The 26,309-nt window shown below is 39.1% G+C and overlaps 1 protein-coding gene, 1 non-coding gene and 1 pseudogene across 9 annotated transcripts in view; 1 reads left to right on the top strand and 2 right to left on the bottom strand.

Annotated features, from left to right (window-relative positions):
- EPB41L5 (erythrocyte membrane protein band 4.1 like 5) overlaps positions 1 to 26,309 on the bottom strand; it is a 171,883-nt gene that overhangs the window by 140,565 nt on the left and 5,009 nt on the right. For all 8 annotated transcript variants that reach the window (XM_069577819.1, XM_069577822.1, XM_069577823.1 and 5 more), the window contains exons 2-3: positions 25,261 to 25,447; positions 2,561 to 2,665 (exon numbers count right to left, since the gene is read on the bottom strand). In XM_069577819.1, the coding sequence (XP_069433920.1) occupies positions 2,561 to 2,665; positions 25,261 to 25,440 (285 nt within the window). In that variant the 5' untranslated portion in view covers positions 25,441 to 25,447. The remainder of the gene's footprint in view (positions 1 to 2,560; positions 2,666 to 25,260; positions 25,448 to 26,309) is intronic.
- On the top strand, positions 8,232 to 8,303 carry TRNAC-ACA (transfer RNA cysteine (anticodon ACA)). Its single transcript has one exon. It is a non-coding gene; the product is annotated as a tRNA-Cys (tRNA).
- On the bottom strand, positions 15,664 to 16,526 carry LOC138434042 (kidney mitochondrial carrier protein 1-like; annotated as a pseudogene).

Genomic DNA, 26,309 nt, shown 5'->3' with positions numbered 1-26,309 from the left:
ATTTTACAAATATGGACATGCCACATATCCAAGGTTAAACTGTAGCATGTAATTCCTTGGCTCTTTTTCACCCTCACTCCCTTTAGATTTCATAGTTATGTCAACAAAGGAGGTATGATAAATAGTTACGGAAACCACGGGTTAACTTAGTTTACACAGATGATCCTCACCAAAAAAGCCACATGATCTACTAAGTTCACTATCTTCTGATAAACTGAATTGTTTGTCAAGTATCAATTTTGTTTACTTTTGGGGTTAAATCTGGCCATACTATAAACAACTGACAGTCATCTATCTCTATGTTTACTTATGTCCTAAGACCGTTATGGAATGAAGTGAGTCAACACTTTAAGAATATTTAAAGTGTTGTCTAGAGCTGATTTTTAATAGCTTTCATTCCCCAATTATTGTTGTTACAGTTTAATTCACATAGTATTTGGCCAGAGTAGAGACTGGAAAATATAAGCCTATTTAAATTTAATCTTAATGCCTAGATTTCAGTGCATTGGGAGGCATAAACTAAAACTAAAAAGAGTAGGGATTACAACTTCTAATGCTGGCTTTAACAGACATTTGTTATAACTATGTGAATCAAATGAGAGAAAAAACTACAGGATCTAGTAATTCAGTAAGTACTGATATTACCAAAGAACAAATAATGCAATTTAGGAACAGCTGCATGTCTGTTTCTTCTTGTAATTACTTAAATATGTTAAGGAACGGAAAGAAAGTACCTAAAACCTAATATTGACTCCTCAAAAAAACAGGAAGCTGTACAAACTATCTACCCCCCAAATCATTTGTTGTTTCATCTGAATGTAAGACTCTGGAGATGAGAGTTTAATGATATTAAACTCAATAGTCAACCAACCCTGTATCAAACTAAGTAGCAGACCAGAGTTAAATACAATAAACAGTCTAGTTTATTACTTAATACATACTGGATAACAGAGGTAATTAAGATTCATTTCCTACCCTTAGTGGATTTCGTCTAATAGAAAAGAATTAAGATTAACAAGAAGAAATAAGAGAAATGCCTCTTATACAACATCCATCCAGAGATCAAAACTCAAACTAGAGATTATAGCTTTTCAAATTTTTTCATGTTTATGTGTGAACATAAACTCAGGATTCCTTAAAAATAGAAAAATTCAGTTATTTTATATGCTTCCCTGGTGGCTCAAGTGGTAGAGTCCACCTGCAATGCAGGCAACCCAGGTTTGATCCCTAGGTTGGGAAGATCGCCTGGAGAAGGGAATGGCTACCACTCTGGTATTCTTACCTGAAGAATTCTATAGAAAGTTATTTTATAAATCTTTTTAATTTTTACATCATTCATGTCAATTAGCACACTTAAAAATCACCATTTTTAATAAGCTGCAGATATTCCATTGTAAAGATGTATCAAAATTTACCTAACCAATTCCCTGTAAATAAATGCTCATGCTTTTTTAAAATTGAGGTACAGAGGAAATGAGAGAAAACAAGTGAAGTTGACATTATTAACAGCGGTACATTTACTGAAGATGCTCTGTAAAACCAGTCTAGGAGTTCATCTCCAAGAAATGTGGGTTCTGTGAAGTATCTCATAGAGGTATTCCAGTTAATTTATCAATCAGATCATATCACCCCCTCACACACAAACAAACACACACAGACCCACTCGAAAGGAACTTGAGATTCTTATAGAATATATATTGCTCCTATGGTTCTAAACACTGCGGTTATTGTGCCACTAAACACAGAAACACCATCACAGATGTCCAAAAAACAAGGCTCAACGTCCTAATATCCCTCTTCTGCCCCCCACCCCTGTGAATGCCCTACTCTAGACCCTAGTATCACTTTTATCCCCAAAATGTTTGCACTGACTCTAACTTTCACCTCTGTCCACTCCAAACAATCCTATATAATATTCCTATGTAAAACTTCCTAAAGCAAAATATAACCTCCCTGACTGAAAAAGCCCTAATCCCAATTATTAGAGAATACTACCAATTTATTATTAACACTTCTGCAGCTCAGTGTGGATGATGTGGACACTGATTCATCTTCCAATCTTAATGACTACTTTTTTTCAAATACTGGACAAATTCTTTGAAAAGCCCCCAACTTCCTATCCTATTATATACACTGTTCTCTCACCTAAAATGCACGTCAAAGATCATCTATTTACAGACAGAGAATCACAGAGTTGGAAGGGATATTAGGAATATTTTAGTTCAATATTCACCTTAATTGCAAACTAGGAACTTCTATCATTCACCCAAGAGCCCAAAAAACTCCCATTTCCTCACACAGAGTTCACTCTAGTCTGCTCAAGACCAATCCAGTGGTTGAGATTTCCAAGCCTCATTTGCAAAGATCATGCTCTGGGAATGTGGCTTAGGGTTAGACCTTTTTTAAAATAATAATAATAATAAGCACTTCAGGTTATTCCGAGAAAATTACAGGAAAAAAGAAGACATTTAAGTATATGTAACCTTCTAGCACTGAGAACATCATCTGACATTTTCCATTTCTGTCCCCATTTTAAAGCCTCCAAAAACCAGATACTCACCGCTACTTGTGCTGAATCCATAAATCTCAGTCCAAAATAGTCGCTTTCAATAAGGTCCAAGTGGTACATAATCTGATCAAATAGCTCTTGTCCTTTGGCTTTTTTCTGAAATGGCAAGAAAATAAATCAGTGAGTGGCTTATAAGAGCAATAAGCCTCCACTGAAGATAGTTTTAATTACACAAGAGCTCTTAAAAGAAATATTAATTGCAACACCAAAAGCATAACCATGTAGCAGGTAATGGGAAGACACCATGGTTTTCCAATAAGCCGTTTAAGACCAGAAAAGAGTTTGTGATATTATTTGCTTTTCTGGACAGTGCTACTGCCTGTCAACCAACAAGTATTACTTTCTACACCTAACACTTAATGTAAGGAGAAACTCTTGTTTTATATTTTCAATTTTTAGGGTCCCTATTTTAAAGAAGCTTTATAATGTAGCTGGAAAGAGAAAACAAGAAAACTTAAGCACCAACCATGTGAAACTAACTGTATTTGCCATAGAGAAGAGTCACTGAAACTAGAGTCGTCAGGGAAGGCATGAAGATCAGCCTTAAACTGGACTTGAATGTAGGGTGGGAAATAACAAAAGCAGAAATGGAAGGTGGGAGGGAAAGCGGACAGCAGTAAACTACAAGATCAACACGACGTCACCAAACTGGAGGGAGTCAAGGTGATAAAGAAACTTGCATGGAAAAAGCAGGTTGTAAAGTATGATCTCAGGACCTCTGAGGGACCCCCACACAAAAGATCCACATGGTCCCAGGATTCTCCTCATGTACCCTCAATAAGAACATATTGCAACAGAGTGTATTATAACAGCAGGTAAGAAACTCTAAGTACAGTCTATTAAATTAGGCATTAAGAAATTTGCAAACATTCTTCTCAATAAATTCCTATGTTGTTCAGTAAGACTCTTCATAAAAATATTACTTCTGTTAACCTATAAAAGGTATATATTGCTATTTTTAAATTAATCAGTAAAGTTTTTATTTTTGGCAGTACCATGTGGCATGTGGGATCATAGTTCCCCAACCAGGGATGGAACCTGTGCCCCCTACACTGGAAGTGTGGAGTCTTAACCACTGGACCACCAGATCAGTCCACAATTTTTCAGCTGTAATTTCTAATATGGTAACTATCCACAAATATAATCCATATATCCTCAATCTTTATATATGTCCTATCCATGTCCTTCTCTTATATAGCTTTAAATTATTTAAGACTATTTCCTATTAAAAAAATGTAGCTGACTTTTTTATTGAATCATCAGTTTCTGCTTTTTAATTGATGACTTACAATTTGTCCACTGCTTTTCCTGCACTTTCTATTGTGACATTTCCTTTCTATTTGATAAATTGCCATCCCTTCATCAAGACAGAACACCATGCTCAATTTTCTGGAATTGAGCTGCAGGAGTTGCTTGTATATTTTTGAGATTCTTTGTCAGTTGCTTCATTTTCTATTATTTTCTCCCATTCTGAAGGCTGTCTTTTCCCCTTGCTTATAGTTCCCTTTATTGTGTAAAAGCTTTTAAGTTTAGTTAGGTCCCATTTGTTTATTTTTTCTTTTATTTCCATTACTCTGGGAGGTGGGTCATAGAGGATCCTGCCATGATTTACGTCAGAGTGTGTTTTGTCTATATTTTCCGCTAGGAGTTTTATAGTTTCTGGTCTTACATTTAGATCTTTAATCCATTTTGAGTTTATTTTTGTGTATGGTGTTATAAAGTGTTCTAGTTTCATTCTTTTACAAGTGGTTGACCAGTTTTCCCAGCACCACTTGTTAAAGAGATTATCTTTTCTCCACTGTATATTATTGCCTCCTTTGTCAAAAATAAGGTGTCCATAGGTGTGTGGATTTATCTCTGGGCTTTCTATTTTGTTCCATTGATCTATATTTCTGTCTTTGTGCCAGTACCATACTGTCTTGATGACTGTAGCTCTGTAGTAGAGCCTGAAGTCAGGCAGGTTGATTCCTCCAGTTCCATTCTTCTTTCTCAAGATTGCTTTGGCTATCTGAGGTTTTTTGTATTTCCATACAAATTGGGAAATTATTTGTTCCAGTTCTCTGAAAAATACCATTGGTAGCTTGATAGGGATTGCACTGAATCTATAGATTGCTTTGGGTAGTATACCCATTTTCACTATATTGATTCTTCCAATCCATGAACATGATATATTTCTCCATCTATTTGTGTCCTCTTTGATTTCTTTCAGTGTTTTATAGTTTTCTATATATAGGTCTTTTGTTTCTTTAGGTAGATATATTCCTAAGTATTTTATTCTTTTCATTGCAATGGTGAATGGAATTGTTTCCTTAATTTCTCTTTCCATTTTCTCACTGTTAGTGTACAGGAATGCAAGAGATTTCTGTGTGTTAATTTTATATCCTGCAACTTTACTATATTCATTGATTAGCTCTAGTAATTTTCTGGCGGAGTCTTTAGGGTGTTCTACGTAGAGGATCATGTCATCTGCAAACAGTGAGAGTTTTACTACTACTTTTCCAATCTGGATTCCTTTTATTTCTTCTGATTGCTGTGGTTAAAGCTTCCAAAACTATGTTGAATAGTAGTGGTGAGAGTGGGCACCCTTGTCTTGTTCCTGACTTTAGGGGAAATGCTTTCAATTTTTCACCATTGAGGATAATGTTTGCTGTGGGTTTATCACATATGGCTTTTATTATGTTGAGGTGTGTTCCTTCTATGCCTGCTTTCTGTAGGGTTTTTGATCATAAATGGATGTTGAATTTTGTCAAAGGCTTTCTCTGCATCTATTGAGATAATCATATAGTTTTTATCTTTCAATTTGTTAATGTAACACTTGTTATTTTACGTACTTTCTTCTTCTGTGTGGGTAATAGCCAACACAATGGATGTAAAAGGGTAACTCATGTGATTAATTTTTTCTGGGGGGAAGGGGACTGTGCTGGGTCTTGTTCCTGTGCTCAGACTTTCTCTAGTTGCAGCAAGTGGGGGTTACTCTCTAGTTGCGCTGTGTGGGCTTGTCACTGCAGTGGCTTCTCTTGTTGTGGAGCACGAGTTCTGGGGTGCAAACATGGGCTCAGGGCACTGGCTCAGTATTCGTGGTGCAGAGGCTTAGCTGTCCCGTGGCATGTGGGATCTTTCTGGATCAGGGATCGAACCTGTGTCCCCTACATTGGCAGCCGGATTCTCAACCATAAGACCACCAGGCAAGTCTCTATGTTGTGATTTTGATTTACATTTCCCTAATGCCTAGTCATGTTAAGCATGCTTCTTCATGTGTTTACTGGACATCTGCATATCTTCTTTGGAGAAATATTTATTCCAGTCTTTTTTCCCATTTTTGATCTGACTTGCTTTTTGTTGCTGAGTTGTTTTTATGTATTCACTATATTAATCTTTTATCAAACACACAATTTGCAAATCTTTTCTCCCATTCTGAATTGTCTTTTTAATCACTTGATAGTGAATTTCCTTTAAAGTAAACAACTTTTATTTTTGATGTTGCTGTTCATTAGCTAAGTCACGTCCCACTCTTTGTGACCTCATGGACTGCAGCACGCAAGGCTTCCCTGTCCTTCACCATCTCCCAGAGTTTGCTCAAAATCATGTCCATTGAGTCAGTGATGCCATCTAACCATCACATCCTCTGTTGTCCCCTTCTCCTCCTGCTCTCAGTCTTTCCCAGCACCAGGGTCTTTTCCAACCAGTCAGCTCTTTGAATCAGGTGGCCAAACTACTGGAGTTTCAGCTTCAGCATCAGTCCTTCCAATAAATATTCAGGACTGATTTCCTTTAGGATTGACTTGTTTGATCTCCTTGCTGTCCAAGAGACTCTCAAGAGTCTTATCCAGCATCACAGTTCAAAACCATCCATTTTTCAGTACTCCACCTTCTTAATGGTCCAACTGTCACATCTGTGCATGACTACTGGAAAAACTATAGCTCTGACTAAAACTTCATGGGCAAAATGATGTTTCTGCTTTTTAATATGCTGTCTAGGTTTGTGACAGCTTTCCTTCCAAGGAACAAGCATCTTTTAATTTTGCGGCTGCAGTCACTGTCCATAGTAATTCTTGAGCCCAAGAAAATAAAGTCTGGCACTGTTTTCACTTGTTCCCCTTCTATTGGCCATGAAGTGATAAGACCAGATGCCATGACCTTCATTCTTTGAATGCTGAGTTTTAAGTCTACTTTTTCACTCTCTTCTTTCACCTTCATCAAGAGGCTCTTTAGTTCCTCTTCACTTTCTGCCATTAAAGTGGTATTTTCTGCATATGTTCAGTCGCCCAGTCGTGTCCGACTCTTTGTGACCCCATGGACTGCAGCATGCCAGGCCTCCCTGTCCATCGCCAACTCCCAGAGTTTACTCAAACTCATGTCCACTGAGTTGGTGATGCCATCCAACCATTTCATTCTGTCATCCCCTTCTCCCGCCTTCAATCTTTCCTAGCATCAAGGTGTTTTTTCTAGTGAGTCAGCTTTTTGCATCAGGTGGCCAATGGATTGGATTGTCAGCTTCAGCATCAGTCCTTCCAATGAATATTCAGGACTGATCTCCTTTAGGGTGGACTGGTTGGATTTCCTTGCAGTCCAAGGGACTCTCAAGAGTCTTTTCCAACACCACAGTTCAAAAGCATCAATTCTTCGACACTCAGCTTTCTTTATAGTCCAACTCTCACATCCACACATGACTACTGGAAAAACCATAGCTTTGACCAGATGGATCTTTGCTGGCAAAGTAAAGTCTCTGCTTTTTAATATGCTGTCTAGGTTGGTCATAGCTTTTCTTCCAAGGGGCATGCATCTTTTAATTTCATGGCTGCAGTCACCATCTGCAGTGATCTTCAAGTCCCCCAAAATAAAGTCTGTCACTGTTTCCATTGTTTCCTCATCTATTTGCCATGAAGTGATGGAACTGGATGCCATGATCTTAGTTTTCTGAATGTTGAATTTTAAGCCAACTTCTTCACTCTCCTTTTACTTTCATCAAGAAGCTCTTTAGTTTCTCTTCACATTCTGCCATAAGTGTGGTGTCATCTGCCTATCTTAGGTTGTTGGTATTTCTCCCAGCAATCTTGATTCCAGCTAATGAGTCAACCAGCCCAGCATTTCTCATGATGTACTTTGTATATAAGTTAAATAAGCAGCGTGACAATATACAGCCTTGATGTACTCCTTTCCCAATTTTGAACCAGTCTGATGTTCTACATCCAATTCTAACTGCTGCTTCTTGTCCTGCATACAGGTTTCTCAGGATGAAGTCTAACTTATTTATATTCTCTTCTGCTGCCTGTATTTTATCGTCATTTCAAAAAATCATTGTCAGGTCTAATGTCATGGAAATTTTCCCCTACCTTTCCTTCTGAGAGTTTTACAGTTTTAAACCCTCACACCTGAAAGTCATTCTGGGTCTACACCTATTCTAATTTGTGTGGATTTCTTCCTCACAACCAAGCAATTAACTCCGTTCTCTAAGAGACCGAATGAGTATCAGACACACTCAACTCTGACACTCTTATTAGAGACACAATCAGACTCCATGAGTTAAGCTCAGTCCCACAAGACTGCCCCTACTTCAGATGCCAGTCACAGTCCAGTCTATTACTGGTGCTTCTGACCAACTGGCTATTAAATGGGTTCTCATGACCCCCTCCTTGGTTTCAATTACTTTGCTAGATGGACTTCCCTTGTGGCTCAGATGGTAAAGCGTCTGCCTACAATGCAGAAGATCCAGGTTCAATCCCTGGGTCGGGAAGGTCCTCTGGAGAAGGAAATGGCAATCCACTCCAGTACTCTTGCCTGGAAAATCCCATGGATGGAGGAGCGTGGTAGGCTACAGTCCATGGGGTTGCAAAGAGTCGGACACAACTGAGCGACTTCACTTGGTCACTTGGTCTTGGTCATAACCCCCTCCTTGTTTTCAATTACTTTGCTAGAATAGTTCACAGAGTTCAGGAATCAGTTTACGCACTAGATTCTACAGTTTATTACAAAGGATATCAGCAGAGACAAATTAACAGCCAGGTGAGAGGATACACAGGTCACAGTACCAAACACAAGAGCTCCTGTCCCAGTGGAGTTTGAGACCAAGCACATGGAAGCGTTCTGGTTCACCAACCCAGAAGTTCTCCACACTTGTCCTTTGGGGTTTTTATGGAGGCCTCATTAATTAGGCATGATGGATTAAATCACTGGTCACTGGTGACTGAATGCAATTTCTGGCCCCTCTTCCCTCCCAGCTTGTCTGGGGGTAGCGGTGGGTGTCAAAGTTCCAACCTTCTAATCACCTGGTTAGTTCCCCCAGCAACCAGCCACCATCAGTTGGTTACTAAAGGGCTTTCCAAGTCACACCATTAACATATCAAAAACACTTTGGGGGCTCTTATCACTTAGAAAATTCCAAGAGTTTTAGGAGTTCTGTGCCAGAAACAGGATGAAGATTAAATATATGTTTATTGTAAATCACAATACTACAGTTGTCTTTGATCCATTCTGAGTTAATATTTTGGGCTTCCCTAGTGGCTCAGTGGTAAAGAACCCACCTGCCAATGCAGGGGACATAGGTTCGGTCCCTGGGACAGGAAGATCCCCCGGAGAAGGAAATGGCAACCCACTCCAGTATTCTTGCCTTGGAAATCCCACAGACAGAGGAGCCTGGAGGGCGACAGTCCACGGGGTTGCAAAAGAGTTGGACACAACTTAGGGACTAAACAACAACATAAGAATCCAATTTAACCCTTTTGCATGTGGTTATTCAATTTTCCCAGCACCACTTGCTGAAAAGACTCTTGCCCACTGAATGGTGTTAGCATCCTTGTGGAAAATCATTTGGCCATATATTTGAAGGTTTATTTCTAGACCCTGTAATTTGCTCCACTGATCTGTATGTCTGTTCATATCCCAGAACCACACTGTTTTGATTACTATAGCTTGATATCAAGTTTTCAAATCAAGATACGCAATGGCAATCTTTCCCTTCTTTTTCAAGCCTGTTCTGGGTATTTGGAATCCCACAAGATTCCATATATATTTAGAATAGTCTGTCCTATGTCTGCAAAAAATGTTCTTGGAATTTTGATAGGGATTGCACTGAATCTACAGATCACTTTGGGCAGCACTGTCCTCTTAATAACATTAAATCTTTCAATCCACAGATATGGGCTATCTTTCCATGTATTTAGATATTCTTTTCATTTCTCTTAGTAATGTTTTGTACTTTTCAATGTACATGTTTTTTGCCTCCTTGGTTAAATTTATTCCTAAGTATTTTATTCTCCTTGATGCTACAGCAAAGGAATTATTGTCTTATTTTTGGATTGCTCATTACTAGTGTACAGAAGGGCACTTGACTTTTGTTGCTTGATTTTGTATCCTGCAACACTGTTGAATTCTTTTATTAACTCTAATGGTTTTACTATGGAATCTTTAAGGTTTTCCACTTGTAAGATCATGTCATCTTAAACAGAGGTAATTTTACTTCTTCCCTTAGAATTCGGATGCCTATCATTTTTTTCTGCCTAGCTGCTTTGGCTAGAACTTCCAATATTATACTGAATTAAAGTGCTAAAAGCAGGCAACCTTGTTCTAGTCTTAGGGAAAAAGAAACTTCTTTTACCTTCCATTTCTTAACTTGTCTCTTAAGCTTCTTATTTTGCTTATATTCCTTCCTCTTATGAGAACAGTTTCTAAATATGATCTTCCAACTCACTAATTGTCCTTTATCTTAGATTTGTCTCCTTATTTTCGCCATAGTCATCAGGATTAATAAACTTCTCTAGATTTAAGTATAACAAGAGAACGGGCTCAACCCTAGTCTGTCAGCTCCATTTAGCTATGAGAAATTAGTAGAGGTGTAGACGAGTTCTAGGGGAAAGTTCCAAGAATTAGAAAACCAGAGTCAATCACTTCCCATTCAACAAACAACTTTTCAGATCAGTGAGTCACACCCATTGCAAAGGAAAAGGTAATATAACACTGAAAAGGATATCTTTTCATTACAATGTATCACTCCCTAAGAGTTTGATGAAAGAGGGATAGGGAATTTAGGTTAAAAAATTTCAGAGGTGAAGACTTACAGAGGTAGAGAACTTTGGGGAGTGCTATCATGACTTATTCTTGAGGACACAGTCAGGAGGCAGATATATTATTAGGATAACAATGGAGGTGAAGAATAAGACATGAATTCAAATATTTGAACATATTTGTTCTACTAACATGGTGGAAAGGAGAAATATGGACAAAGGAAGGGAAGTAATAACTGTTACTGGAAATGACAAAGAAAGCTTTTGATTTTAAATCATACTTACAATCACTAAGTCCCAGAGCAGTGCTAACAAACTTAAATAGAAAATACCAATTATGCAAAAAAAAATTGCAAATAGCAATGATCCTAAAAGGAATACAAAGTATTTCTAAGTTAAATCAGGAAGTCACAGAAACATCCCACTGCATTTACTTATCTGGTGCCAAACTTTAATACTTTCGTCATCTTCATTTTAAGGTGCACTTCTAGAACCAATTTCATATTCCATCAACGTTCTTTATTTGCTTCAAAGAGCAAAGGGGGGCCAGGCTCCCTTACTTGGCTCTCTTATTCTGCCAAAGCATCACCTGCCAGCCTCATGAAACATAGGGATTGTGTTTTGAGAAAAGAGAGAATGAGCTTCTGCCAGCTGGATAGCTGCCTTCTCAGAATAAAAATCTTTTGAAGGATATGTATTAACTCCTTAACAAAGGCTAATTATAGGCCAACCAATAGTCAACACAAGGCATCTGTAGGTTCCTGACATTCATAACACTTAATCTAACAGATATCTGTCATCTCAAAATGAAAACCTCCCAAACATCTTAATCTGAAATTCAAGGATAGCATGAATATTTTAAAAACTTTCTTCTGCAGTCTAGTCAGCATGAAAAAGAACTATATTGTTGGGACTTCCCTGGTGGTCCACTGGTTAAGAATACACTCTGCAAATCAGGGGACAAGGACAATTCCTGCTACAGGAACTAAGGTACCATATGCCACAGATCATAAGTCCATGTGCCATAACTACCGAGCCCACTTGCCACAATGAGACAGTCTGTGTGCCACCACAAAAGATTCCACATGCCACAACTAAGACCCAAGGCAGCCAAATAAGTAACTTTTTACAAAAAGAACCGTACTGTTTTATGAAAGTTAAGTCTCAGACAAGAAGTAAATAAGCTAACTACACTATGCTGATCTCAGATTTCTGATTCTCAGTTCAGTTCAGTCACTCAGGCGTGTCCCAACTCTTTGCGACCCCATGACTGCAGCACACCAGACTTCCCTATCCCTCACCAACACCCGAAGCATACTCAAACTCATGTCCATCGAGTCGGTGATGCCATCCAATCATCTCATCCTACATCATCCCCTTCCCTCCCACTTCCAATCTTTCTCAGGATCAGGGTCTTTTCAAATGAGTCAGCTCTTTGCATCAGGTGGCCAATGGACTGGACTGTCAGCTTCAGCATCAGTCCTTCCAATGAATATTCCAGACTGATTTCCTTTAGGATAGACCGGCTGGATCTCCCTGCAGTCCAAGGGACTCTCAAGAGTCTTTTCCAACACCACAGTTCAAAAGCATCAATTCTTCGGTGCTCAGCTTTCTTTATAGTCCAACTCTCACATCCATACACAAACACTGGAAAAACCACAGGTTTGACTAAACGGACCTTTGCTGGCAAAGTAAAGGCTCTGCTTTTTAATATGCTGTCTAGGTTGGTCACAGTTTTTCTTCTTAGGAGCATGTGTCTTAATTTCATGGCTGCAGTCACCATCTGCAGTGATTTTGGAGCCCCCCAAAATAAAGTCTGTCACTGTTTCCATTGTTTCCCCATCTATTTGCCATAAAGTGATGGGACCAGATGCCATGATCTTAGTTTTCTGAATGTTGAGTTTTAAGACAAATTTTTCATCAAGAAGCGTTCTCTTGGCAAAACTCTGTTAGCCTTTGCTCTGCATCGTTTTGTATTCCAAGGCCAAATTTGCCTGTTACTCTAGATATCTCTTGACTTCCTACTTTTGCATTCCAGTCCCCTATAACGAAAAGGACATCTTTTTTGGGTATTAGTTCTAGAAGTTCTAGTTCTGATTCTAACCCAGGAAAATAATCTATCACTGATGAGTTAGAAATGTGGTCTTCTTTTAAATATTATTCCAGTTTATTAAATAATGATACAAGGTTTATGCCACATATTCCGATTATGTTTAAATGAAGATCTCGAAATATAAAGGCTTATGAAAAGTTTTATAGTCTTTATATAACATACACTATTTCCAACACATGAACAAATACAAAGAACAGAAACTTTTTTATATCTCAATTAGGCAATACTTAGCATCAATGATTAAACAAATCCACAAGCAAACAAAAAAATCCACTTTCTTCATTTTGATTATAAAAGGTGAAAATTCCTTTGCCACATTAACCAAAGGGAATGGGGGGAGGTGGGAACCTGTAGTCACAGCCCTGGAAATAAGGGGCCCGAGCCTCCCAGTTCTTCAAGTTCTTTTTCGGCTTAGAAACTTCAACAACTGTATTACTTTTTCAGAAAGAAGCAAAAGAAAAAAAATCAAAATAAGACTGTTCCATAAGGTAGTTAATAAATCTGTTAATAAAGAAATACTATATTTTTATTTTAAAAACCTGCTTTTACAGTGAGGCTTGGCTTTCTTTTCATTCTGGTGTGAACATGGACAGAGGAACCTGGTGGGCTACAATCCCTGGGGTCGCAAAGAGTCAGAACTAACTGAGCGCACACACACACACACACACACACACACACACGAACATGTACATATTTGAACAAACTGATATAATGAATATTGCATGGTATTCCATCTTTACATGGTCTTCAAAATTAACTTGCTTCTACTGTCCTAGGGGTTATGTGTACACTTAAAATGTCTTCTACATTAAAAGAAAAAAAAGTGGCTCATAAAAAAAAATCTCATAAAATAGTCATCCTTTAAGCTCAAGGAATGCAAAAGTGAAAGCCTTTCTATAGAAACCCTTACACCTCAGTGGAACTGTTCTGGTAAGAAAAAAAAAAAGTTCCTCTGTAAAGATATGATTCATTACAAGAGATGAGGCCTGAAAGGGCTCTGCTCTTCAGCATCACATTTGGAGCTGGTCAGGGAGAACTGGCGGAAAAGGCAATGGCACCCCACTCCAGTACTCTTGCCTGGAAAATCCCATGGACGGAGGAGGCTGGTAGGCTGCAGGAGCCGCCTAGTAGGCTGCAGGCCATGGGGTCACGAAGAGTCAGACACGACTGAGCAACTTCCCTTTCACTTTTCACTTTCATGCATTGGAGAAGGAAATGGCAACCCACTCCAGTGTTCTTGCCTGGAGAATCCCAGGGACGGGGGAGCCTGGTGGGCTGCCGTCTATGGGGTCGCACAGAGTCGGACACGACTGAAGTGACTTAGCAGCAGCAGACAGAACTGGACTTCCGCCTGAGTCTTGAAGCAATCAACACCCACTTGCTCTTCCAACCTCCGTTCGTGCCTTGAATCTTACTACTGGAACTAAAATTCTGCTTCACAAAAATCTTGTTTTCAGAGTCAGCATTAACAAAGAAGACAAGGTAAAGGTGATTGGGAGGAAAATTGTCCAATCTCCAAGAAAAACCTGTGTGGCTTCCATGTCACTTCAAGGGAGGAAGCAGCCCAGGAACTGGGCCGACTGGGAACCTACATTTACTGTAGAAGTGTCTGTCCTAGAGCCCCAGTGAGTATGTATTTAAGTTACTCTCAAAGGGTAGCACCGAAGGTACCCAAGTAAATATTAAATATTTACTTTCCTGGGGACGTCTTCTTGAAGTGTAAAGGTCATGGGGCGCTCAAAGTCACTATTTTGAAAAGAGTAAGATGAACACGGCAAAGAATGATATACCATTTTCAGAAAAAGAAGGAAGATACTACATACCTCTTCTCAAACTCTAGGTATACGAAAAATCGCTTTTCAAATTTCAAGCAATCACTTTCCATCCAAACCGATTAGGAAGTTCAAGACAAGAAATACTTTAATAAACAGGACCAGAACTAAAGTGAAACCTGGGAAATCTGGAAAAATCAAGTCTTTGATTCACTTGCAACCTTTTGCTAAGGAAAACATAATAAAACCTTAACCACTTTCTTTCACATGGCTTTTATCAAAGAACCTCATGATAAAATAATTCTCTTCAATACACCAGACCATTTATTTTTGGATTATGGCTTTATGAAAGCATGATGTAAACACACTTATCCTACAAGTCAAGTAGTAGCAACTACTATTTTCTTCATTTGATTCTCAGTATCAGTAGAGGTTATCATCCTCATCTTACAGACTGGGAAACAGAAACTTGTTAAAATCTAAAATTAGGAACATTACCTAAGGACCCAACTTGCTTAAAAACATCTCCCACCAACACAGACTTTGCCACCTTCCAAGCTAACATATTATACCATCCTGAGTTTAGAAATCAATACTTTGCAACAATTCCTCACAAGCCTCAAGGGGTAAAGGTTTAAAAATTACTTACCATAAGTGAAAGACCCTGCCAAAATAAGAAATTGCAAAGCACTGCAATGTTCCAGGGATCTATTTCCTACATTGTTCATACCTGAGGTATACCAGGTCTCTATGTGTGAACTTCAGCAGACACAAAGCCAAAGGCCCCCGGAAGTTCAGAACAATGACACTTTCTCAGAGGCTCTACTCCATGGTTCGGATGAGATGTTTTAGAACATCTGGGAGTCTCGGCTACAATCTGAGATGCATCAGGAGTTACTCCCTCCAAAGGAAACAATCCACAGTTCCTGACCTTCATGCAAGTTTTCTTCAGCAAGAAATGTGCATTTCATGTTATATTTGATGTGGAAGGGTACTTGGATGGTAAGAACTAGTGTCTGGATGTTACAGTTAATGCCATTAAATGTCTGGTACAGAGCACCCAAGGCCAAGACACAGCACTTCACACTAACACAGTTCTCACCTGTTACTCACACCTAAGCATCTGTGGCGGGTAAAGCAGTGGGAAAGACTGGAAGCTTTGATATTTCAGAAGTAAGCATTTTCAGAAGGATGTCTCATGCAGTCTTGTCACAAATTCAATTCCTTTAACTGCTTGTACGTCACAAAGAAAATAATATTCCAAGGACCAAGTCTCAACCAACTTGACCAAAACCCTTTACACAGAGCAAAAAACCCCTTCATTCTTCCATGTCTATAACAAGCAATGCAGGGTACCTGTGAAACCAGGGCGTCTGCCATTGTGAAGGACTCCAATTCATCGTACATGTTCTCACCACATTGACAGGGTTTGAGGCCAGGGCCCCTGCCAATCCAGAGCTAAAGCTTGAGAGGAAATGGGTCACACAATATCTCCCATCAGGTGCGAGAAAATCAGACGCTTCTCAGTGAGGTTGTAAACCCACAGCTCCATGCAGCCAACATTGGTGGCCCTCTGAGCAATAAGGGACACGCCTTTCCACAGTCCTCTTGTTCCCTCTTGCTAGTAAACGTTAATGAAGTTGCCTATTGTTCTCCTTGAAGAGTGCTGTTTTGTGCTGCCATCTGAATTTTCAGTACATTAGCTGGAATGGAAATGGTTGAGGATATGACTCCAGAGAGAATTCCACAGACCACATTTATAAGAAGGGTTTCATCTTCTGGGCACTTGACAAATAGCCGCTTCAAGCTCTGGTAGGTGCCTATCTTGATGGCGCCACAGGAAGCCTGGTGTAACATTGAAGGGTACTCCTCAAATACAGTGCTTTCAGGCCTTCCTCTCTGCCTATCCTCACTAACACATTCAACATTGCTCAATACTTGATTTCTTTAAAGTTTGCATCATTTTTCTGGTCTTGAATCTGGAGCCGTGTCTTGGTTAAATCAACTGGAAACTTACTGAACTCAGCTAGAGTGGTCAGGCCTCTGTATTCGAAGGGCTTCCAGTTCAGGGCCAACAAGCTCACCGCTGTCCCTTCTCCTTTGGTTCACAGAAGCATAGCCTCCAACAGGATTTTTCTAGGCAGAGGCAGCCCTGCACCTTCTCCTGCCCAGGCTTAGCAGCAGTTGGACAGAAAATGTGATCTTGATAATATCCTGAGTAGGTGAACACCTGACTCAATCATAATTTTTAAAACTATCAATCTGTTACTATCAACCCTGGAATTCCTAAAACAATTGGATCTATCCCATTATGTCTCTTTTTAACATAGTGTCTTTAAAAAATTTTTTTTATTAAAGTATAGTTGATGTACAATATTATATAAGTTACAAAAGTACAATATAGTGATTCACAATCTTTAAAGGTTATATTCACACTTATCATAAACTACTGACTGTATGCCCTGTGCTATACAATACATCCTGATTCATTTCATACAGAGTAACGTGTACCTCACAGTTCCCTCCCCAGGCCTGCCCCGCCCATCTTTCCTCTCCCCACTGGTAACCACCAGTTTGTTCTGCACATCTGTGAGTCTGCTTCTTTTCTGTTGTATTCACTAGTTTGCTTTATTTTTTAGATTCCACATATAAGTGATATCATACAGTAGTTGATTTTCTCTATACGACTTACTTAGCATAATATACTCCAAGTCTATTTGCGTTGTTGCAAATGGCAAAATTTCATCCTTCTTATGGCTGAGTAATACTGCATTGTATAGATATACATTCCTCTCTCAATGGACATTTAGGTTGCATCCATGTCCTGCCTATTACTGTAAATACTGCTGCTATGAACACTGCAGTGCATGTATCTTTTTGAATTAGTGTTTTTGTTTCTTTCTCATTCCTTAAAGATTTTTTACTTCATTATGCACTTACTAGTTTATAGAAAATAATATTTTTGACATAGTATATCATTCAATTCCATTTAACAATTACTGAACAGACATCTATTATGTACTAGCCGCTAGAGATGTATGGCTGAATATGCTTTATTTCTCATCCTCAAGGTTCTTAGTAAGAATAAAAATCATTCACAACTAGTTTAAACACAATAAATATGTGTGCTATCCTTGCAGTATAAACAAAATGCCAAGGAAATGCAGGTGAGTTAAATCTGCCTAAAAGTACTAAAGGGTTAACACAACTCTGTCACCTTAGGCAGAAACAAAATGAAGATAGATACGGAATCTTGACAGTCTATGGTGGGGCTGAGAACAGAGACACTCAAGACAGGCAAGAGTCAGAAGATCAAGAGGTAGAAACTGCCAACGTAATTCTTTCTAAAACTGCAAAACAGAACATCACTCTCATCTTTAAAACCCTTTAATTATTCCTCTTTCTCTACAGATTAAGATGCAAATTCTAGGACATAAAATAGTTTTTACTAACTGTTCCCTGAACTACCCGGGTGGCTCAGTGGTAAAGACTCTGCGTGTTAATGCAGGAGACAACGTTTGATCCCTGGATCATGAAGATCCCCCTGGAGAAGGAAATCCCAGGGACAGAGGAGCCTGGCAGGCTACAGTCCATGGGGTCCAAAAGAGTTGGATAAGATTTAGCAACTAGAAAACAACAACAACAACTGTTTCTTGCTTACTCTTACAGCCTTCTCTTCTATCACTTTAGCATTTTTACCTGTTTATAATTTCCCCCAGTAAGTCTTATCTGAGCCTTAGCAAAATGCAGTTCTTTCTGCTTAGAATGTACTTTAGGTCTCCAATGAACTCTGATTTCAAGAATCAGTACATCTGTGTTACTGTCCAAAAAGCCAGACACTAAATTCTCCTTCCTGTGCTACTCTGTAATTCTAGTTAGTATAAACCTGTGCAAAGGCACAGGGTTGCAAAGTGGTCTACTATGCCTGGGCAAACAATAAGAAGGTTCACTAGTGTCCAGAGTGTGTAGAATATGGATGTGAAATACTTGATCCCAGGATCAACATCCTGTTCATTTTCATATACTCTCTCACCTTGCAGCTACTGAATATGAACCAAGCAGAAAACAGAGAGTGAAAACAAAGATCCACACAGCTCTGGCAAACTACAATTTTTCAGTTAAATCTAGACCAATGCTCATTGCTTATATCCTTTTCTCGCCTAACACATTAATCTAGGTCATCACCTCATTCAGACCCAGTGCTCACTTCACATCCTCTTTTTGATGAAGACTAAGAGCATCAAGATAGGATCTTCCCATCAGACTCCTAGAGCACTCCTCCTATCATTTCCACCTGTGTATATAAATCCATATAAACAAACTCAGATCTCCCCATGCAGCCATTCTCTACCTGCTGTGTTCTGTCTTCCTTTTACTGTGTTGTTTTCCTGTCTTCCTTTTATTGCCAAATCTCGTTTTTCCTCATTCTCCAACCCTTCATTTTCCCTTCATGCATTTCCTCACACAACTAAACAATATTTATTTACTAAGCACCCACTAGGTACAAAGGACTATAAAACATCCAAAAAATAAAAGACAGTCCCCAATAATTCCTTTAGGCCTTCTAAAAACATCCCACTGAAGCTCTTTTCCCCACTTCACCCCTTATTTCCAGGACAGCCCGACTACCCTTTCATGATCTTCCACACAATCAACATTATCCTCTACACCAGAGTGTGAATTATATTTTGCTCATTTCTAATCTTCATTCTCCTCCTCCCATATACACATACAACATATTTCTTCTACTGCAAACTCACAGCCACAATTAGTCTGCAGCCCCATTATCTTATGTCTTTATTACTATACAGGGGCTTCCCTGCTGGCTCAGACAGTAAAGAATCTGCCTGCAATGCAGGAGACATGGGTTCAATCCCTGGGTCTGGAAGATGCCCTGGAGAAGGGAATGGCCATCCACTCCAGTATTCTTGCCTGGAGAATTCCATGGACAGAGGAGTAAGGCAGGCTATAGGCTATGGGGTTGCAGAGAGTCAGACATGACTGAGTGACTAACACTCTTCACTTTCACTTTATGTTACTGTACAGTCTCTTGCTTCTCTCTCCTGTAATAAATCAACCATATCACTTCTAAATCAAAGCTATGTATCATCTTTATCATGTTCCTTAACTACTGAAAAACCTTAAGTGGAATAAAACATAAGTATACAAAAAAAACTATGTGTTCTTTTTCTTAAACAGCTTTGAGATATAAATCACATACCAGATCATTTATGACAAGGCTGTATATTGGCAACTCGCTTATTTAATTTACATGCAAAGTGCATCATGCAAAATGCTGTGGTGGATGAATCACAAACTGGAATCAAAATTGCTGGGAGAAATATCAACAACCTCAGATATGCAGATGACACCATCCTAATGGCATAAAGTGAACAGGAACTAAAGAGCCTCTTGATGAATGTGAAAGAAGAGTAAAAAACCTGGCTTAAAACTCAACATCCAAAAAACTAAGATCATGGCATTTGGTTCCATCACTTCATGGCAAACAGGAGAGGAAAAAGTGGAAGCAGTGAGACTTATTTTCTTGGGCTCCAAAATCACTGACGGTGATCACAGCCATGAAATTCAAAGACTCTTGCTCCTTAGAAGACAAGATATGATAAACCTAGACAGTGTATTAAAAAGCAGAGACATCACTTTGCTGACAAAGGTCCGTATAGTCAAAGCTATGGGTTTTTCTAAGGAGGCATATGCGGATGTAAGAGCTGGACCATAAAAAAGGCTGCATGCTACAGAATTGATGCTTTCAAACTATGGTGCTGGAGAAGATTCTTCAGAGTTCCTTGGACAGCAAGGTGATCAAACCAATTAACCCTAAAGGAAATCAACCTTGAATATATTCATTGGAAGGACTGACGCTGAAACTGAAGTTCTAATACTTTGGCCACCTAATGTGAAGAGCCAACTCACTGGAAAAGATCCTGATGCTGGTAAAGATTGAGGGAAGGCGGAGAAGCGGGCAACAGAGGATGAGATGTGTGGATGGCATCACTGACTCAATGGAATGAGTTTGAGCAAACTCTGGGAGATAGTGAAGGACAGGGAAGCCTAGAATGCTGCAATCCATGGGGTCACAAAGAGTCAGACATGACTTAGCAACTGAACAACATCATTTACCCATTAAAACTATACAATTCAGGACTTCCCTGGTGGTCCAGTGGCTAAGACTCTGTGCTCCCAATGCAGGAGGCCTAGGTTCAATACCTGGTCAGGGAACTAGACGCCATATGCTGTATTAAGACCTGGCATAGCCTAACAAATATTTTTTTAAGTATACAATTCAAAGACATAGTCAAACTAATTTCAGAAAATCTTCATCACCTCAAAAGAAACCTCATAACCTTTAGCTATGGCCCTAACTACCCTTTTCACCATTCTCTAACCCTCTACCCTGCTGCTAAGTTGCTAAGTTGCTTCAGTCTTGTCCGACTCTGTGCGACCCCATAGACGGCAGCCCACCAGGCTACCCTGTTCCTGGGATTCTCCAGGCAAGAACACTGGAGTGGGTTGCCATTTCCTTCTCCAATGCATGAGTGAAAAGTGAAAGTGAAGTCGCTCAGTCGTGTCCGACTCTTAGTGACCCCATGGACTGCAGCCCACCAGGCTCCTCCATCCATGGGATTTTCCAGGCAAGAGTACTGGAGTGGAGTGCCATTGCCTTCTCCAACCCTCTACCCTAGGAAACCTCTAATGTAATTTTTCCCCCTTTTGGATTTCTCTCTTGGACTTTCACATGAATGGAATCACACAGTGTGTGATCTTTTGTCACTGGCTTCTTTCACCCAGCATAGTGCTTTCAAAGTTCACCTATGTAGCACGTTACCATGTAGAAGCTATCAGTCCTATTTCCTTTGTGGTCCAGCAGTACTCTATTTACAGATGTAACATATTTTGTTAGTCCACTGGTCTGCTGAAAGGTAGCTGGGTTGTTTCTACCTTTTGGTTATCCAGAATAATGCTGCTATGGATATCTGTGTACAAGTTTTTGTGTAAACATGTTTTCAAGTCTCTTGGGCATATGCCTAGAAATGAAATTGCTGAATCACATGGTAACTACGTTTAATCACTTGAGGAACTGCCAGATTGTTTTTCAGAGCAGCCTGACCACTTTAACATTCTTGTTGAAACATATAAGAGAGTTCAGGTTTCTCCATTTCCTCACCAACACTTGATATTATCTGACATTTTTACTCTAGCATTCCTAGTTGGTATGAAATAGTATGGTTTTTATTTGCATTTCTCTGACAACTAATGTTGTCAAGCATTTCATGTGCTTGTTGTTCATTTGCATATATCCTATTTGGAGGAAGCTCTACTCAGATCCTTTGGCCATTTTTAAATTGGGTTGTCTTTTTATTATTGGGTTCTAACAATTCTCCACATATTCCAGCTACTTATTAGATATATAATTTTCAAATACTTCCTCTCATTATGTGACAGTCTTTCCACTCTCTTGATGGTGTCCTTTAAGGCACAAATGTTATAATTCTGATAAAGTTTAATTTATTTACTCTTTTATTGTTCATGTTTTTGGTGTCATTATCCAAGAAACTAGTATGAAATCCAAGGTCATGGAGATTTATTCCTATATTTCCCCCTAAGACTTTTATAGTGTTATGTTTAGGACTTTGATCCATTTTGAGTTAATTTTTGTATATGTAGGAGTTAAGGGTCCATCTTCATTCTTCTGTGTGTCTTGCTCACATACAAATGGCTGTTGAAAAGACTTTTCTTCTTCTCTCCATTGAATGGCTCTGGTAGCCTATCAAAATTCAACTGAGCATAGATGTGTGGGTTTATATCTGGGTTCTCTATTGTGTTCCATTGGTCCTTGTACCAGCAAAGCACACCATCTAGATTACTACTGCTTTATAGTAAACCTTGAAATTGGGACATATAAGTCCTACTACTTTGTTCTTTTTCAATATTGTTTTGGCTAGTCTGGTCCCGTGCAATTGCACATGAATTTTAAAATCAGCTTGTCTATCTCCACAAATAAATCAGCTGATATTCCTTTGGGGATTATACTGAATCTGTAAAGTTTTGGGGGTACTACCATCTTAATAATGTTAAGTCTTACAATCAGTGAACACGGGGTGTTTTTCATTTATTTTGAGACATAAAGGTCTATATAATTTTAAGACTTCAGCATCTGTACCAGTAGATATATAAAAATTATTATGTAATGGTTAATCAAATATTTCCTATTAATTTAAAACTCAGGAAAAGCAGAGTTTACTAACCAATTCTAAGCTCATAAATCAAAGGACATACTGTGGCATTTTCAAAGAGAAAGTTTAAATGTCAGGGATAATTAGGAATTTCTCCCTGATGCCTTCATCATTCACTAAAAGGTATTAGTACCTTCAAAAAAAAAAAAAAAGTAGAAGATATTTAAATCCCTCCTCCAATTTTGAGAGGAAAAGAGAACTTAACAAAGAAAATGACCATTACTACCAGTATATATTAATTTGAAGTGTATAGATCACTGACTCAATGGACATGGGTTTGGGTGGACTCTAGGAGTTGGTGATGGACAGGGAGGCCTGGCATGCTGCGGTTCATGGGGTCGCAAAGAGTTGGACACGACTGAGCAACTGAATTGAACTGAAAATTGAACAGACCTAGATTTCTGTATTTAATTACAGGTAACCCCTTATAGATTGCCTGGGCAATCATCTGAGTTCTGTGTTGATAGATCACGATCAATACTGACGCTAACCCCAATGGGAAATAAGCATGTGCTTCATTCAATTTCCAAAATTAACTCTAATGGTTGAAAAGCTAAATTAGAAAAAGATGAAGACTTCTTCCCAGAAATCACTATTCCTCTAGCCTTTTTCTGCAGTAAGGCATTTAGCTGGGGCAAGGAGGAGGGGGAATATACCCACTTTATATCCACCCAAGCACCTAGAGTTTGCTAACTCTAGGGTTTCACCTGCACTGCAGAGCTGAAAAGGCAAGTATTCTACTTCCACAAAGAGTCAAATCTAAAACTCTTGGCTCTTTCACTACAATTGTCTGCATTAAGAGAGGCTGGCTAACATTCTGGGCCTTAATCAAGGATCACAGGCCCTTACTGAGCACACCAAGCAAAGGAAACCATTCCATACCAGTCACTAGCCGTTTATTCCACTACTTTAAAACCTAGTGCTGTTTTCTCCTCCACAATACATTGGCTTTTTAAAAAACTCCTTTCCAAATTCTACTTTCCTAGTATCTTTTCCTCCATCAGCAAACTTGAGACTTCATACTTCAAATATTAGGTAATAAGAGTCTTCTTTCCACTCTCTTATACAGCAATCTCAAGTTTTATGCCACATACCTAAGAATATTTTAACGAACTAGTACACAGAATTCTTAGGATACTTGTCAAATAAGAAATGAATATGCAAACTATCCTCACAAAGTATCACATATTGGAATACTGGACAATACTGCCAATGCAGGGGACATAAAAGACGTGGGTTCAATCTCTGGGTCGGGAAGATCCCCTGGAGTAGGAAATGGCAACCCACTCCAGTATTCTTGCCTGGAAAACTCCAGACAAGAGAAGCCTGGTGGGCTACAGTTCATGGGGCTGCAAAGTCAGGACATGACTGAGTGAGTGAGCCATGTATAAATATAATAAATACTCATAACATGACTTCAAAACATTTCAAGATATCCTGTGTCTTAAGTGTAATTTCATCATATGCCATTATTTTTAAAACGTAAAAAATATATTAGTACATTCTAAATTATTCAATTAATCAGAATATTCATTAAAACAAGTCATCCAATTCCTTAACCTCTCACTCTGTGAGTTGAAGGTCTTCCAGAACTTACTGGACTATATATTATAGCAGCACCCAAGCCATCACCTCGCACAAAGCATTTTTTAAAAATTGCGTTCTGGGTAAAGGAGTGTGTACTAAAAAGAATCTATGGGGAGGGAAGATACTAGAACATTCAATGACACCTCAAATCACACATTTTACAGCTTAGTTATGTAAACCTTTTTATACAGGACAAAGGCATGAGAAAGAGATTTGGTATTAGCAAACAGCTCAGAAAGAAACTCTACTTCCCCCCAAACCATACAGCTACCTCTCCTCCCTCAGAAAAAGACCTGCTAGGAATAAGTGAAGTCCTTTCAAATACATTGGACTGTCTCACATTGAGTTATGATTATCCATAACTGCAAAAAAAAAAAACCAACCACCCAAATCTGAATATAATTACAACATCCAATCTTGAAATAAAGATTACAGTGTATGGAAAAACCATCCTGCAAACTACTTTGGGAAGAAAGAGATGGGCAGTCAGAGCTGAGGGATTATCAACAAAGTCCTTTTCCTCACTTCATTCCATTAAAATTTCTACAAGCACACCCAAGGGTGGAGAAAGTACTTGTATGCAAGGAAAGGAAAGTGTCTTGAAAATTACCAAAAAGTTCAGAGAACTGTGAGTTTTACGGGATCCCTATAAGTATCATTATTCTTCCCAAATAGTCTCACTGCTCAACCAGGACTGTGAGAATTCCCCAGAAAGAATGCGCGCACACACACACACACACAGAGGACTCAGTCAGCCACTGCGCTGACATCTGAAAGTTCCGGTTAGCTGCCACTAATTCCAGCGAAGCATTTACTGTCCCTCCAGGTATCTCAGGCCACCTGATCCAGGCACCTGTGCACCTCGGCGCCTGACCAGCACCAGCTGAACTCATCCCCCAGGAAGGTACCAGCTCAGAAGAAGCAAATGACCTCAGGACGAACACACAAGTCAGCCCACCCTCCGTACCGGCAAGTCCACGCTGACGTCGGTCCCATCCAGAAGAGACACCCGGCAGGTGATCACCGACCGCGCGTCCCCGGCCGCAGGGATGTGCGTGGCTGCGCGCTGGGCCTCACGGAGCCGGTCCTTCTCCGCCTGTTTGCGCATCGAGCGGCGCCCGAGCGTCCTGCGGAAGAAGCTCAACATCTTGTCACTGCGGAACCAAGAGAAAAAGGGGTCAGTGTTCTCCCACAATCTGCTCTCAGACAAATGGCATAGTTTAGTAAAGTTCTGTGGACATTAGAGATATGTTATTTAAAAAAGCACCTGGTCAAGTAAATTGGAAAAAAATTAAAACTGGCGACTTTAAAGACCCTAACATAAAATAGAGCTCACGGCATTGAGCTCACAGCAATTTTAAGTTTTCTGGACTATGTTGTAAGGAGCTAATCTGCCAAGAGAGGGGTAAACATTTATTAAGTTCATCAGGTCTTTTGGGTCAATAAATTATGTGTACAACAGTCATATACCTCTACAAACACTAGGATACGATGCCATACACTAAGGTGCCCTTTGATAATAACAACTATCCTAAGAAGTTTCCTTCCTTCTCTCACCATTTATAGTACTAACACAAAAATGATCACCTATTTTAGCTAAAATACAAATATAATTCAAATGTAAGTTTTTATCACATATTCTACTATTACTTACAGACTTTAAGCTGCTACAGAATATAAACAATTCTTTACAACGTCAAATTAATGCTAGTTTCCTTACCTCCATTAAGAACATTAAAGTTAATCAAAATAATTAAGAAGTTAAAAACAGCACATATAAAATGAAAACATCATAAAAACTACCTTGCTAATCTAAAGTTTAACTTCCAAAACTAAGAAGAGTTTTAGAAAAATAAGTACATGTAACTAAGCCAAGAAATAAATTATTAATTACAGAGAAAACAAGTTGTGCAGAGAGGGAAATAATCACAGTGCACTTTATGACTCAGCTAATAATTAAGTCATAATATATTAATATTAATACTGATCTAACCGTAAGTATAAAGTAAATTCAAG

Source organism: Ovis canadensis, chromosome 2, assembly GCF_042477335.2.
Source record: "Ovis canadensis isolate MfBH-ARS-UI-01 breed Bighorn chromosome 2, ARS-UI_OviCan_v2, whole genome shotgun sequence".
NCBI classification, from domain to species: domain Eukaryota; kingdom Metazoa; phylum Chordata; class Mammalia; order Artiodactyla; family Bovidae; genus Ovis; species Ovis canadensis.
This window is presented reverse-complemented; position numbering and strand designations above follow the sequence as displayed.